The following is a 16,374-nucleotide window of genomic DNA, read 5'->3' as shown; positions in this document are numbered from 1 at the left end:
CTGCAAGACCACCATTTTGTGCTGAGTTTGAGACTTGTTTCAAGACTTCACTTAAGTTAGATAACAATGTTACTCTCAAAATAAACAGCCTCATGTACAGAAAACCAAAGAGTGAAACTACCACAAGTATCTAAGGATAGAAATATTGAGGAAACTCTACCATATAAAAGACATTTAACTACGATCCATCTCCCGTCACTACGGATGTTTCAGCCTGCGATCAGCTCGAGCACATGATGTCTTTCTATTGGCATCCAGACAACTTTCAGAGTCCCACAGACACAATAAACTATTCAAGCCTCTGCTACGAGTCAAATATGTAAATTAGTTGGTCGCACACCGCACAATGGTGCTGCTATCCTGAGGTTTTTATCTCCAATAGCGTCGGTGGCCCAGTGGTTCAGGTCACACTGCCAGAGTTTCGTGTAGTTGATTTCAGAGACTGCACAGCGCCTCGGGTCAGGGAATTAAGACTCTTTCATAAGTTGTAAATATTTAATCAGTTTATAAGTTTATTCAAAAAAGTTTTGTTTAATATAACTGATGACGGTACATTTAGATTGTATGGAGCAATGCACCTGTATTGTTTCATTCTGTCATTGATATATTGACTCTATATATGGTTATAGGCTGGATATTATTCGTATCTGAAATTTGAGCTATAAATCAGTATTTATTTATTTTGTTTTATTTCCTGCTAGAATTGACTTGCATCTCACGGTGTTCATGCTCACTAGGCCTCAAGCAAACGTGTTTCAGCTGCTAATGCTCACTTATTCAACAGTGAAAGATCAGTTTTCCATTTCGCTGCCCAGTCAATGTTTAGTGATCCTGAAATGAACAGGTAGCGGCACATTGAGCAAAGGACTCTGCCTTACGAGTGGCAGACTCATTCACAGTCTGTGTTGTCAAATCTCTACTGAAGTGTCCCTGAGCAAGCCCTAAAACACCTGGCAGCTGTCGACTCACTCTGCATGTTTTGACCCGTTACCTGAGGATCAATAAAGCATCACCTGCCAGTTCTGTAAGACATGAAAAAGAGTTCAATGAAAAGTCAGCTCATGTAAATAAGCAGCGCAATGAGGATAAATGATGAAAGGCTGTTGTTCAAATGTTAAACAGTGCTTTTGTCTAAGCCAGAGCCCCCTAATGGAAATGTATAGTTTACAGTTGAGTGGTCAATTATGTGACAAAACAGTTGATTGCTTTTACAAAGATTGATTATCTTTAGCACTTTTAAACTCACTTAACATTTATCAACTTTTAAATGAGCACTAATTGACTCTTGGAGTGGTTTGGGAATGGCCTGGGGTCTATCAGGTCAGAGCTAATTAAGATTTACTTTATAATCCGATCATTTAAGGTGTTCTCCAGGGAACAACCTAGAAGGACATCAGGGTCTCAAGTCCAATTTGGACTGGATTCATGGTCCAAGTCATTCAGCAGAATGGTGCCGGATTCATGAGAATGTTTTACAGGGAAAGCAAGTGGACGTTTTATATTATTATTTAGTTTGGTTTAAATATAATATTACTGCTTAGTGTGAGTGAAAGTACAGATTGTCTTCATATTCCATTCCCTCCAACATTGCATTGAATTATTGTGTATTACTGAATTATAAATGGCTTTTCTCACTAAATTTGCTAAAATGTTTGTTGTTTTTGTGTTTGCGATAAATTGCTGAGCTGTCAGGAATCCTTTTTAAGGAAGTATTGATATGTTGATATGATGGTTTTAACAATTAAGTGAGATTCATCCACTGCATGCATGATGGAGAGCAGCATTAACACCCTTTAAATCATGCAATAAAATGCTGTTTCCTTTGTGCATATTTATTTACTGAGGTTTCTTACAGTCGAATAGGTGTGTTGGGTCTATCATTGTTGTATCGTTGGGTCAGAAATGAGTTTCCTCAGTGCCCTATGATTACCAAATACTGTTAAAGAGGACTTTTTTAACCCTAAATTGAAGGAAACTTAAGCGGGACCTATAATTTGGGGGCTTTAAAACTGTCACTGTAAAAGTTTTTGGCAGCCTCAGTTCACTAACATCAACCGTAGCTTTTAAACTAATTTATTGGAGATTAACATTTACTTTATTTACCTACTGTAACTATTTCTATACTTTCATTTCCTTTATATACAAATTAGCATTCATTTTCTCCACATTTGTGTATGTTTGTATTAGAAGTAGTCTTCTACTCTGAATCCTCCTGGCATACCTGATCTATTGCACAGCAAACTGATACAGGCATTGTGTCAGGTTTCTTTGGCTCATAGCACTAACCACTGTGGACGGCTAACCCTCCCTCATGTCTTCGTAATAGTCTCTCATCACTCCGGTAATTGTAATATTCTCTCCCTCTTTTTGTGATGAGGCCAAGTCTCGGTGTAATGAGATCTTGTAATGTGGTTTCTGCTGTCTCAAGGTCCACCTCGTCTGACAGCAGATTCCACTAAGTGCAGGTTCCCTGTCTGAAAGCTGCAGGAGGAACCCAGGAAAAAAAAAAAAACAAGATGATATGTGTGGCTGGCTCATGTACAGAGAGAGGGATTTCTAAACAGATAATAACCACACAATCAGGAACCCCACTTATTGTTGATATAGCTCACATTTGAGCCATGACTACGGTTATTATCAGCGACTCCAGTTGTTTCAAACATGGAGCAGCCAGATGTGATTACCTTCCCTTCGGCGTCTCCACATCAGCTGGGGCTGTAAATAGAAAATAAACAGACAGTTAGTGACTAACTCACTAACAGGCATTACCACATTCAAGGAGTCTGGAAGTCTCATAATTAAAATGCAGCTTCATCTCTCATCTTATAATTTGGTAAATTACGTTTCGTAATAGATAACCACAGAAATTAAATTCAGCTGAAAAGATTTTTTTTTTTATTGTCACAATATTTTGTTTAAGTGTTGCATAAAAGGATGCTAAAAGGGTTGATGACAGTTTGTAAATGGGCCCCGGGGGTTAGATGAGGACCAGAGGAAGTTCACTGGAGATGAAATCACTTAGATAACACATGTAAACAGTTGTGTTTACAACAGTGTCCCGGCAACTGCTTAAAAACAGTTCATACTGTCACTGGTGATTGGACGGGAGATGATGACCGCTCAGTCAATAATGCACAGATACAGAAGCCGTGGGATTTACAGTAGAATTAGGTGACAACTGGTTATTATAGGACTTTTTGTGCAGCTCAGGAGCAAAGAGAGAAAATAACAGTGGTATGCTTTGACGAATGAGATGCCGAGAACTTGTGTTAGGTGTATTGTGAGAATCTGGCTTATTGTTAACATTTATCTGAACATGTTCAAGTTCATCTCCGACTCCAATTAGCTGTCATATCAAGGCGAAATTAAACCTCCTGCAAATCCATGTTATCTACACCCGGTAACGTCAAATAAGATGCCAACTGGTGTTTTTGTAACAGAGAATGCGTTACCTGAATATAGTGAAAGGATTTAGTGTTACAGATACAAGTATTGTACTGTGATTATATATACACACTGATGTATACTAACTAAAATTAGGTTAAACTCAGAAACTTGTTAAAGTTCTTAAGAAAAGTTTTTGTGAAATATTTAGATTTAACTGTGGTTATATAAACTAAACTATAGGCTGCCTAATAATTAATTATATAACTGATTAAGCAGCCAAATAGCTAAGCAGTTAACAGTTTTGTTATGTCCAATAATCATGTGATGTATAAAATGTCAGAAAACAGTGAAAATCAATATGGCTATCACAAGTTCCCAGAGCTCAAGCTTCTTTTGTCCTAACAACCATTTTAAACCCAAATATATTCAGTAGCCCAATACGCCTATGTCATAGCAGAAGGTCTTCACATTTTAAAGGCTGGAACATGCAATTTAAGAAAAGATTATCTAACTCTACTTTGCAGAGAAATTTCTACGAGGTACTACTTCAAGGAACCTATATATATTAAAAATACCAGATTGTCTCTCTTAAGTGTCCCAGTGAGGCTGCTGGAGTCACGACTCAAAAACTCTTCATCATTAGCAGTAGCAGAACACTTAGGACTTGGACTCTTAAGAGACGGACATAAAGAAAAGAAGCTGAGATGATGAAAGAGAAGACATTGTGATTAAAGATGAAGGGCGGAGACAGATGGAGAGGGATAGAGTGTAACACACTCAGCTACAAAGTCACCGAATCCTTATCTGAAGATGGGTGAAACTACAGGAACTTGGGAAGCGATTAAAAGCTGGTACTAATAATCTGACACATCACTAGTTGTGGTACAACATGGGTGTTTGAACGTTGTAAACCTTAACATTCAGATTTATTTAGAATCTATTCAAATATTTACCCATTTTTTACAAGATGCATATCTTTAGGACATTTTGATACTAAAATAAAAATTTTCAGGCAGACAAATTTAGGAGAAAATGTCCTTTGTTCGAGATGTGTCTCTGTCTCAGCAACACTCTGGCGAGATCTGGAACTAGTCTAACGTTAACCTGAGCCAAACAACAAACTGAGCTACCGTCATCTCACGTTCGCAAGAGCCTCAACGAATTATTGCGATGCTAAATATGGCTGTTAGCTGTAAAAATATAAATGTTTAAATGTTTAAAGTATCTCATCTTCACAATTGTTTCCAGTAAACTTCATGGGCCAACTGCTGTCTTCCAACTTTACTGAAAGGGTGTTTAGTTTGCTGCATGCAGTAGCTGCAATAATGAGGGCAGAACAAGGTTATTTCTTTTTGGTTGCTTTGTATTTGATTGCATTACAATGTTTTAAAGAATCACAGAAACACCTTCCATTTAATGGAACTAATGCAGTATCTACGCCAAAAATTACAGCCAATATAATATATATAATATAATATAACAATATAATCCCCAGCAGCTCTGAGTGATCCTCTGGGGACCTGCAGCATCCATTTTCATTAGGCTCCCCTTGTCCCATGCTGCTACTTTACCCTTTACAACATCACAGCAGCCATTTATGAGCCGCTCCTGTGGGACGCCACATCCGTCCTTCTCCTCTTTATAGCTGCCCGGTGAGACCGTCTAACCCTTTATTCTCCCCACCAGGCTTTTTACATCCACTCCTATCGACTAGGAAGGTGTCAGTCCGTCTATTCATCCCTGTCAATCTACCTATCTGGCAATTTTGGCAATTGATCACTCACACTCTTAGTCGCTTGTCACGGAAAATTGTGAGACATGCTTTGGTTCCTGCCACTCAAATGGGAGGATTTGTTCTATATAAGTGTAATTTAAATATCTTTGGGTTTTTGACAAGACAAGCAATTTTCACATTTGACAAGTGGTCAATCAAAAAAAAAATCAAGACAGTAATTGATAATGAAAGTAGTTATATATAATAGTGATAAAATGCCATTTGGCTTAAGTTTGTGACTGATGAATCAGTCTGCAGCTTGAAGCTGTCATCTTGTCTTTTAATTACTCATCCATCATGATGGCTATAACAAAGAAGACAAAACAGAGCAGCAGCTCCTTTGCTTTCGGATGTTCAGTTTGGACGCCATAACTCTCTCTGTACATTCCTCTCAGAGAGAAGAGAACATTTTGCTTTCAGAAGAATTACTGACTGCATATTGCAAGTGCACTTGGCTTCATCTTCCCCCTACTGCGAGACTGACATTTCTGGAGGCTTACAAAGGGAAGTTGCAAAGACAGTAATGTTATATAATTCTAATTTTAGCAAGCTTACAAAGTTTTCACTCCTTTAATGTTCTGGAAAGTTGCACCGAGATACATATCATATATATATCGTATAAGCAGGAAAAGCGTAAAGGTGACATTTACAAAAATCTGTGCAGGTCACAGTTGAAGACCGAGGTTGGTCGTTTGTTAGCATCACAGACGACAGCCTTTCTGGTCACTTTGGGACAAAATTCACTAAAATAACCTCAATAGAATTTGTGGGTTAAAGGCAGAATATTTTAATAGAAATGCCTATGATACTGCCCCAGCGACAGTCTAGAAAGTTATGAAGTTGATCTTTTGAAAATACTGAAGGGGGCTGAAATAATTAGACGATAATTAAATTAGTTGATTGACAGAAAACCAACCTGAAACTATTTTGACAATCGATTAAACGCTAAAGTCCCTTTTGAAGAAAAAATGCCAAACATTGCAGAGTTTCAACTCCTCACAGGATGTCCCACTTTTTATTTTCTTATGTTGTAAAAAATGTAACATCTTTGGGGGTTTTGTCTGTTGGTTTGACGACTGAAGCGAATTGAAAATGTCCCCTTGAGCTATAGGAAATTCTGATGGACAGCTTTCACAATGTCAAATATTTAATTGAGAAAATAATGTGTGGATTAATTGATACTGAAAAAAAAATGTTCACTGGACCAAGCTGCCTGCTTACATAATACATGAAGGCCTGAAAAATAATGTGTTTATGTACTCTAATTCTGTTTGTTTCAAACCTCCATGAGATAAAAGTAAAGTCTGTCGGGGGTTTTGGGGACGTTTTTCCTTATCAGAATCCAGGGTCTTTGGACAGATTGTGAAGCCCCTTGAGGCAAGGTTGTGATTTGTGATATTGGGCCGAATAAATAAAATTGACTTGACTTGTTGTTCTCCCTGAGAACTGCTGTATGGCGGAGGGAGAGGAAACGAACGCAGAACGCTCCGGTTCATGGAGACAGATGAAGACGACTGATAGTCAGCAGCTCCACATGCTTAGAAAGGCAGAGCGGAACAAAAAGGCAAACTGCAGTCGGTGCTGACGCCAGGAATCAGCTGTTTCTTAATCAACAGCAGATTTAACTGGATCAATTTCAGGAAAGAGTCCATCATGATTAACTGAAGTTAAAGCAGCTGGAATAAGACTGTTTGTTCTCTTATTTCATACAGTCCTTGTTCACCAAACCAAATACAAAACTTGGCACTGACATCTTCACATAGCGGTTGCAACTGAACATAATAAACTATATAGGTGAATATAAGTTCCTCAAACGCTAAAAGGTGTATACCATGTGTATTTTGTATGTGACAGTATCGGTGTCATCAAGCTTACGTTTAGCTTCATTGAGGACATTTTAGTATTTCAGAGCTTGAATCTTATTCAGTTTAACATCCCTAAAAGGAATCGGGTAAACATCACCTTTTTTAGGACTCTGTGCGTGTGAGAGTGCGTGTGTGTGTGTGTGTGTGTGTGTGTTTGCGTGCGTGTCTCTGTGTGTATAGGCTTTTACCACATGCTTCCTGGCCTTTAAGTGAGAGCGATAGTGTCACTGACAGAACTGCCGGCATTAAAACCGTTTCTGAAAATAGATGCTCTTATGTGATGCAATGATTATACATTTCTGGAGACATTTTAATGACGATAAATCTAGTAAGGCTTTCTTGTTATAAAACAGCAACCCCATCGTAGTCATTTTCAGCTCTGGGTGTGTGCCAGATCAAATGCAGACTCTGGAGCGTTCATCTTGTGCGTTTCATCTAACAAAGCAGGAAAACAAACAACAGAGAATTATTCATATTAAACCACTCTTGGTGCTTGGAAGTTCCCAGTGGTGGTGAGCTGGGTGACTAGTTGTCAGGTTCAAGAAGAGGAGAGCATTTAACACTCTTTCCTCTCTATAAAATGACTGGCCTCAACTTACGAGGTCAGAGCCATAGAAACTGAATTATTTCCCTTTGATGCTGCTTTGCATTAGATAGATAACATCATCATTCACTGATCTTTAAATAGCCAACGCACACCTCAGCCTGTTTACTCCATGTACTCGTTGGTTACTAGGGAATGCTTTTGTGTTTTGGACTTTGTAAAAACAGACGCTGCCAAGCTCATTGTTGTGTCACAAATTAAATCTCTATTCCTCAGTCAGTGCTGCTGCTGTTGCCTGACCTTTTCCCTTAAATTACAATAGCTAGTGTGTATTTTATTGCCATCATATCTTGGCAACAGGCCTGTCATAGCTATTACAAAATCACCTGATTGCAGTAATTTGAGCCGAACATGATAACTTTGCTTAGAGCTTGATTGTTAATGGTCTCGCAGCAGTTGAATTTCCTTTAATTTTAACTTCTCTAGGTTACAAATGCTTGCAGTACCTAAATACAATAATTTTTTCAGAGGTTTTTAGGCCTCGTCAGTTAGAAAAAAAGTGACTAAAATGAATGTAAAAATCTTTCTCATGTTGGATTTAGTAAACGTGTAATCAAGCCCCACCAAGCCAGTTGGCTGTGGCACCGAAGTAGAGCTGCTATTCCTTCATCTGGAAGATCGTGTCATCTAGAAAAAGTGTTGCATAAATGCTAGTTAGTCCTGATGGGCAAGTGGCACCTTGCATGGCAGCCCCTGCCATCGATGTATGAATTGTTGTTAATGGGTGAATGAACTGTTAAAGTGTTTGATGGCTCAGCAGTCTCAGGCGCTATTCAAGTTCAAGTCCATTTACCAACATGGTTAAGTGCAGAAAAACAAAAAACATTCTTGATTGCATATTATTTTTTGAAATATAAATAAAAGCTGCACTTATCAGTATTCTTATATCAACAGTTGATCAAATGACTATAAGCTTTGTGTTATGTGGAGGGAGCCCTCATAGTGATGAATCCACAGATGTTAGAAGGGCAGAAGAATAGACTGCAGACCTCCTCAAGACCAAATGCCAATGCAAAGTTAAAATAAGTGAAAAAGAATTGGTGCATTTGGATCTGCTTCAAAATGGGTTCTTCCTTGGCCCCTGCCAACCCAGTCTCACTCCCAACTCCTTCAAAACTAGAAGTCATGTCAGTCATGTCAGTCGTCACCTGAGTTGTTTGTGTTGTTAGTCACGTGACTTACGTGTCACTCACTAGTCACATGAGTCGTTGGTCAGTCAAGTTAACCTGAACCACAATCTTTTCCTAAACCTAACTAAGTGGTTTTGTTGCCGAAACTTAACTTCCTGTTAAGAAAAACTTTTATTTTGAAACTAAGCATGTAACGATTGGAAACTGACAAATGTAACCGTTCCTGCCACGTCCTAAACTGACGCTTGATGGGTACCAAGAGCTTCAGTTTGAAGCTAAGGGCCACAGATCAAGCATCAGTATTTGAGGAGATGGAGTGAGAAAGTGTTGCCCCTACACCCCTCCACCAAGTAATATTCATTTCAGTAATTTTTCTGTAATCCTGCTGACAAACCAAATCGAAAACACCATCTCTTTGTCAGAGGTAATTGTCACATGATTCTGCAATTCCCATCAGCTCTCTTAAGCGTTTTATCACTTTTCAAGTTATTGTTTTGATTTATAGTCCGCAACCACTGTTTTGACTAAGTTTATTTGAACTGATCAGCATTGTATCCAACAGAAAAAGATCTTAAAACCGCCTGTACACCAGATGCTCAGCATCAAACGGCAGACAGAAAAAGTTACTGATGAAGACTGGAGCCTTTAGCAGCTAAGGGGACAGATATTTCTCTCAGGAGTTGGTAGAGACCAAATAAACTGAAGTAGAGAACAGTGAATATACGACAGATGGCACGAAAAACCATTGCTCTATATCTGCTAGATGTATAAAACAGCACATTTTATCATCTTTATTTGAAAGGTCTATGTTGTGTGTTTCCTCCAAGTGCTTAGAGATAAAATGATGAAGCTCAAACATCGGTTTGTAATAAACATTGTAGTTGTTTAAGAAAAAGCTATTTTAAATAAAATGTATGCAGCAGAGCAGGATCATCAGCTAAAGCCAAATGCTTGCTGCAGCCATAGCAACAGGGAATGGCTATTGATTAACCACAGCTTGATTCACAAATGTGGGTGAAATAAGGGACTGCTGTGTCTTGAGCCGTGGAATAGTAATTCATAACTGGCTCCTCTTCACGTCTGATCTTTAAATAGAAAACCGCGGTCACAGATATGGAAAAGGCTGCAGATGTGCACGCACCTTCTGTATTATGTAATTTACTGTGACTTGTATCGCAAAGAGGAATTTTCCAGAGATTGTCGACAATTTCAATATCTGCTGTTGAAACAAAAATGATGATTAAAAAAGATATACAATCTCTTTTGTCCTTACCGAGAATGAAGGCTTTTTTACTGGTGTGAATTGCATTTTTGACATTTTGACCTGAGCGCATTGAATTCAAATATTAGATGAACCTTGAGCTCAATCTTCCCCAGTTTCAGCTCTGAGACGGGTCGGATCATGAACATCCCACATGAATGAAGGTTTATCTAAGTGGTCCATGATTGGCTGTAATGTTCCACACGTCTTTCTCTCTCCCGGTAGATCTGCACTCCTGACCTGGTGGTGTTTCTGGCCTGCACCAACCAACATTTGAAGGAGAGGCTGCAGAAACGAGCCGAGCAGCAGGGACGACCAGACGACAACCCCAAGGCCATTGATCGCCGCCTGACCAACTTCAAACAAAACACCATTCCTCTGGTCAAATATTTCCAAGAGAGGGGCCTTATTGTCACGGTAAGTCACGTGAGATAGTATGCATGTCTGTGTTTGACGCATTTTAAATCCTTTATTGCAGAAATGTGTAGTTTCTTTTGTATAATATCCTTTCCAATTTATTTTGGAATACTTTTTACACTCTGCTTATTGAGTTCTGGTCTAAACCGGTCTTTTTCTTTGTTGTTTCATCATAGTTCACAGCTCATGAATCTTACACGTTAGCTTTGACTTTTTTGCTTCGCACCCGCCAGCAGCATCTCCTCCTCCGCATAACACATTTTACTCGAAACATAATTGACAATGCAGTTTTGTTGCATAATGTAATGTGGTGCAAATGCGCAGTTAAAGGTTTATTTATAGACTTACATTGTTCTTTAGAAGATAAACATGTTTGTTCTGTCCTGTAGTTTTATTTGTAATTTAATGTGAACTGACAGATATTAAGTTCAGATATCACAAATTATCAGCACAAAGTTATAAATCATAAATCAGTTGACTGTTAAACAAGAGAAATAACTTTTTTAACTCCTAAAACAAACCAAGATCTCTCACAGGTATAATGTCCCTGTCCAATTTGGCGTGTTGTTTTTGTAGAAACACCTTGGGTATCACCAATTTCCTCACCCGTTACCTGTGAATGAAAGAAGTCTGTACTCTTGAGCGATATGAAGGTTTTGAGAACTTATCGATGTATTGTCCCTCCTGTAAATTGCTGTTGCTACTCTCTTTGTGGTGCTGCAGAGTCGATACAGACATGCTGGGTCACTTCCCCCCTACTTCTTACTTGTCAAAAAGACATTGCAATCACGCAGACATGACACCACAGAAAACAAAGGTCAGCTCAATCTAAAGTGCTCTTAAAAAAAAAGATCTATATTTCTATCTATATATGCAGTAGGTATGATGAGAGAGTTTGCTTTGTTTCCATCAATATTTATAGTGTGTCTGGTTCTTAAGCTCTTGATCTTCTGAGCAACAAGACATGGTTGTAAGGCACACTTAAGAACTTCAGAATAAAGTGCATTGTGTTTGTGTGTTAATAAGAGGGAAAGTATGCTTGACATGTTCTTATATTCATTTTATTCCAGTTAACTCTTCCTTACAAATGTTTAAAACCTAAAAAAACAGGCAGAAGAGACAATCAGACTATCCACAAAAAATCTGGTATGGTCAGATTTTTTTTTCCAATAGTCTGTTTACCACAAGAACAAATTCCTCCTTGTGATTCCTAAAATCTGCATGAATGTCATAGACACATTAAGTTGCTGATTGTAAATCCTTTTTTCCCGGTTATTTTGTTCTGTTGTCTAAACCAATTATTTTCAAACAGATTTCATAGGGTCACCGTATAAATTGACCTAACAGTTATAAATGCAATAGACCTTTGAGCTACATGAGGGAGCCTTAATGTTCATATTGATCTGATAACTGTAGACTACTTATAACATTACATCTAATATGAAAGGCTGGCGTACATTCTGTTTATTTTCCTGATGAGAGTAGGTAAAAAGAATGAGATAGCATTTAATTAAGATGTGTATATTTTTTCAATAATAACAAAGTTGTGATGTATCAAACATATATCTCTTCAAAATGGCTGGGTAACCTATTCAAGATAATATCAGGTGATAGTTGGAAAATGGCAGTCAGGAACTTTCAATTACGGACGATATAAAAATGAGGTCTATTGTGAATTGGGTTGCAATGGTAGTCATTTTGTGTCCCCAGAAGATGTCCCCTGAACTAAAAGAAAACAACAAATGTTGTGAACGGTATCTAGTCTGTTTGAGCACAAACACAGATTTTAAAGATAACATTATGGATCAGATGATTTCCTCCTGCTCTAAAGTTATTTAGAAAGTCGTTCACTGAGGCTTAATTGCTTTCGCTCAGCAAAATACTTTTGTGAAAATAATCCATTCATCTTAAATGTCAGGTCCAATAAAGGAAGGAATAAGTTTATAAAACAACAGTCCCAGTTACGCAATACTTCACATCGTAGACGCTGATTTGGAAAGACTGAATTGTTGATACAAATATCTACAAGTCTTTTCATTCTCAACATTTCAATGAATAATTTGTCCTATTTCTGTCATTGTGAGAAAGTTTTGGCGACGCTGCGTACAATTGCTGTCTTTAATTTTTTTTTTAGACGTAGACACATTTTGGGATTTGTGATATTTAGATTTTCGGTTCAAAAGTGCTGATGATGTGCAAATGAAGGTCTGTTTTTGTCATGTATGATCAAACACACACACACACACACACACACACACACACACACACACACACACACACACACACACACACACACACACACACACACACACACACTCTTCAATGGAGCCTAACGGGAAATTGCAGCAAAGGAGATATAATTTGTTGAATTGAAGCCATCCAGTCATTCGAGGAAAAAGGACCGATCTAATGAAGCTTTCCCCGAACGAGTTCAGCTCCTGCTTCCTTCCCACATGCTGCTAGATATCACCCAGATATAAACAAACAAAAAGATACCTAGCTCCATCTATCGTGGAGCCGTATCTCTCCGGGGGATGTTTCAAGGTATCTGTTCATTATTCCTGGAATATAAATAAGATACTGGCATTGTAGCTAAACAGTATGAACGGTCTTATTTTATAAAACAGAGATCAAGATATCTCTCGCTTTGAAAATAAAAATAAATATCCTGACAGTGGTTTAATTTTGGCCCTTTTATACCTTTTATATTTATTTATTTTTACACTTTGTCTGTCCTCTTCAGAGAGTGCCAACTTTAATCATCCGAAGGGCCTGAGTGTAGCTCATGAAGCACAGGTGTCGTCACCAAGTAACCAGTTTTTTGTTTATTTGAAGTTTTGCCGACCAAAACAGGACGACCTGAAAGTTCTACAACGGACTTGACGTTTTCAGATTCAGCCGGTGCAGAGTGGATGCAGTATTTGTTTTGATTATAAGCTTAATAAATGAAACCAGATGCACTTTGCTTTCTAATATAAACACTCTGTTCTGCTGCACAGCAAGTTCTCATTCTTCGTCCTCTGCCTGAACAGCCACTGTAATGACAATGATTCATTCAGCTTTTCTCCAAAAGGTTAAAGCTCCTATTCTATCTTTGAAAAATGACACTTTCTCTGAATAGCCTCAGGTAGCCTCTGGATGGATTATACAGAGACTTTCTGTTGAAGCGGGAACACATTGTGCTTAGAAAACGCTGCAGTGTGACAACAGTCTGTCACTTTTCTCTGCTTGTCGGACACATTGTGACATCTCATGGGTTTTTGGGGGGAATCCTCCCCTCTGCTCCTCTTCTACAGGTGGAGTTGCAGGGCTTTCAAGCTCAGCAGTGTCCTTTTTTTAAGGTTGTTGCCATGGAAACCCCAGGAGGAAGCTGATTGTTGGTTGTGGGCTATCCTTATCTGACATTTCGCCATTTGACCTCCACTCCCACAGCTGACATTCATTCATGTCTCTGTGTAGTTTGCAGTAACTGTGCTGAGAATCACACACACCTGAAGGCAGAGGGAAACAGAGCAATGCTCTCCAGTCTTATTAGTATTTCTGAATGCACAAGGTCGCCTTGTCATCTTCACTGATGGGAGCAGAGGAACGGCAAAGGAGCAGATTAGGGAGGAGGAGAAGTCTGCTTCAATCAGCTTCTAGCTTGCTCACAAACCAGATTGTTCACGGTCAATCAGGGAGTACTGTCCGTGTAAAGGGAGACAGCCGGCCTCCGAATAATCTAAGAGGGTCAGATTGACACAGAAGGAATTAATCGAGTGTCATTAAAGCGTCCAGTGGATGTTGAATACAAAATGACCCCGAGTGTGTAGCTCCCGGCATCAGAGCTCATTCCTTATGTTTGATCCTATAATGAATCTCATGTCACGGCGGCTTAACGGACGGAGCAGATCAGTTTGTGTCTGTGGTGTTGTAGGTTTCAGGTCATGACTTCTGCCGACGTCTTGTATCTGTCGTTTCTGTCAAGCATAAAGAATTAAAAGGTCAAAAAGCTAAGTAATGAATTGTGAATGAACGTACGAGTATCAAAGGTGATTTTTTTCCCCTTCTTTTCTCATTTCAGTTGGATGCTGACCGAGATGAGGAGGAGGTCTTTTGTGACATCAGCATGAGTTTGGACAACAAGCTGTTTCCCTCCAAAGAGCCGGCAGCCGGTGAGATAAACATAAAGCTGTGAGACAACAACATAAAGCTGTGAGACAACAACATATTTTTTATGGTCTTACACCTTTAAAATTACTAAACTACTAGATAGTAGCCTCTGTATGATTATCTTGGGCAATATTGCAAAGGGTATGAATTATGTAAATGTTTTTCCTCATCTTGAAGTCAATGGGTTTTTGGTTAAATGCCTGAAATAATGTCCGTGGTAAACACAAGCTTAAGATATTTTAACGTTCAGTAAATATCCTCCTCGTGAATTTTTAAGCGTTTACTTGTCTTAAAAAAAAGAGTCTTTAGTCTGTGCTTAGTACAATATTGAGGTACTTGTACTTTTGGTATTCCCATTTTCCTAATTTTCTTCTATTTTTATACGTCTACTCCACTACATTTATTTTAAAGCTTTCGTCACTAATGACGTTGCAGATTTAGATAAATAATACAAAATATGATCAACAAATATATTATGATGTATTATTATGGGTTTAAATATGAATTGATGTGTCTTTGATTTTATTCACCAATAAAAAAAAATGTAAAGTAGCACTTACTTTACTAACTGCTACATTCAAGTAAAGGCATCACAATAACAATAACAATTATATATAAAATGGGCCATTCTACAGAATGAGTGCTTTTACTTTTTGTACATGAAGTATATTTTGATGCCAAATTTTGAGTACTTCCTCCACCGCTGTGTAATTGTTAGTAAATGTTACACAGCTACAAGAGGCAGCCAGTATTAGATAGCATTCAAGTTTCCCAGAGGAAAGTGTTTGTTAAGGCTATAGTAAAGAAAAAAACCTTATGTTAGACTGTTCTCTACTTATGCTTGTTTGTGTGTGTGTATTTGTATGTATTATTTAGTAAAGGGCATTCCAAAGCAGCTTCAAGCCAAATTATGATGAAATGTGATGCAATAGATATATATCAAAAGACAGACAGAGCAAAGACCATCCTCAGGGGTTTTATTGCTTTTTAAGAGCTACATGTGTTCAGTGTAGAAATGCTTAAGAAATCCACATACACAACAAGAAGGAAAATATAAAACCCACCAGCTCCCTGGTTACCACAAGAGTTGGCATAGCAACCAGTGAAGCAGGTTTAGCCAGGCTTTGTGAGAAATACACAATCCACAGGGTCAGAGTCAATCTTTACAGTTAATTTACACAGATTTACATCCCCGACTGAGACAACCTCATGTTTAAAAGATATGATCAGTTGGCGCTCTAAAGGTGTTTCTGCAGCGATTTCATGAAGTGATAGAGATCGTGAAGGTTTTAGTTTGAGGACAATGTGTTAACGTTCGCACAAAACTGAGCTGGCAAACTCTGCCTTGTTTTTTTTGCAAAGCTGTCTTTATTTTTCATCCTAATAAACTGTAGGTGTAACGGTTCCAACGCAGCACAGAAATCCCACATAGAGAGCAAAGGCTGATCACTGCCTCAAACTGTTTTACTGTAGCACATAGCATGCTTCTCTATTTTCAGGGAATTAGTTGGAAAAGCAGAGGTCAATGTTTTTACTTTGTCGTTGTGTTGTGTTGTAGTTCTTGGCTGAATATTGTATACAGTAAATAAAACCTGGACACTCATTTTTGAGGAATACTTCTAGATTTTGTGAAATCTCTCATTCGCCTTGTGGTGGAGAGTTACTGTATATCAGAAGATCGATACCACTTTTATACCTGTCTGTTAAATCAAAGGCTTAAGTCTGCAGCCAGTTAGCTTAGCTTAGCAAAAACAGGGGAAAACAGCTAGCCTGGCTCTGTCCAA

The 16,374-nt window shown here is 38.4% G+C and overlaps 1 protein-coding gene across 1 annotated transcript in view; it reads left to right on the top strand.

Annotated features, from left to right (window-relative positions):
- Nucleotides 1-16,374, top strand: part of ak5 (adenylate kinase 5) — a 63,073-nt gene that overhangs the window by 14,412 nt on the left and 32,287 nt on the right. Inside the window, exons 6-7 of the mRNA XM_054596217.1 lie at nt 10,247-10,438; nt 14,502-14,592. Of these exons, the coding sequence (XP_054452192.1) occupies nt 10,247-10,438; nt 14,502-14,592 (283 nt within the window). The remainder of the gene's footprint in view (nt 1-10,246; nt 10,439-14,501; nt 14,593-16,374) is intronic.

Source organism: Anoplopoma fimbria, chromosome 3, assembly GCF_027596085.1.
Source record: "Anoplopoma fimbria isolate UVic2021 breed Golden Eagle Sablefish chromosome 3, Afim_UVic_2022, whole genome shotgun sequence".
NCBI lineage: Eukaryota > Metazoa > Chordata > Actinopteri > Perciformes > Anoplopomatidae > Anoplopoma > Anoplopoma fimbria.
Note: the sequence above shows the minus strand (reverse complement) of the source record. Positions and strands in the feature narration are given on the sequence as shown.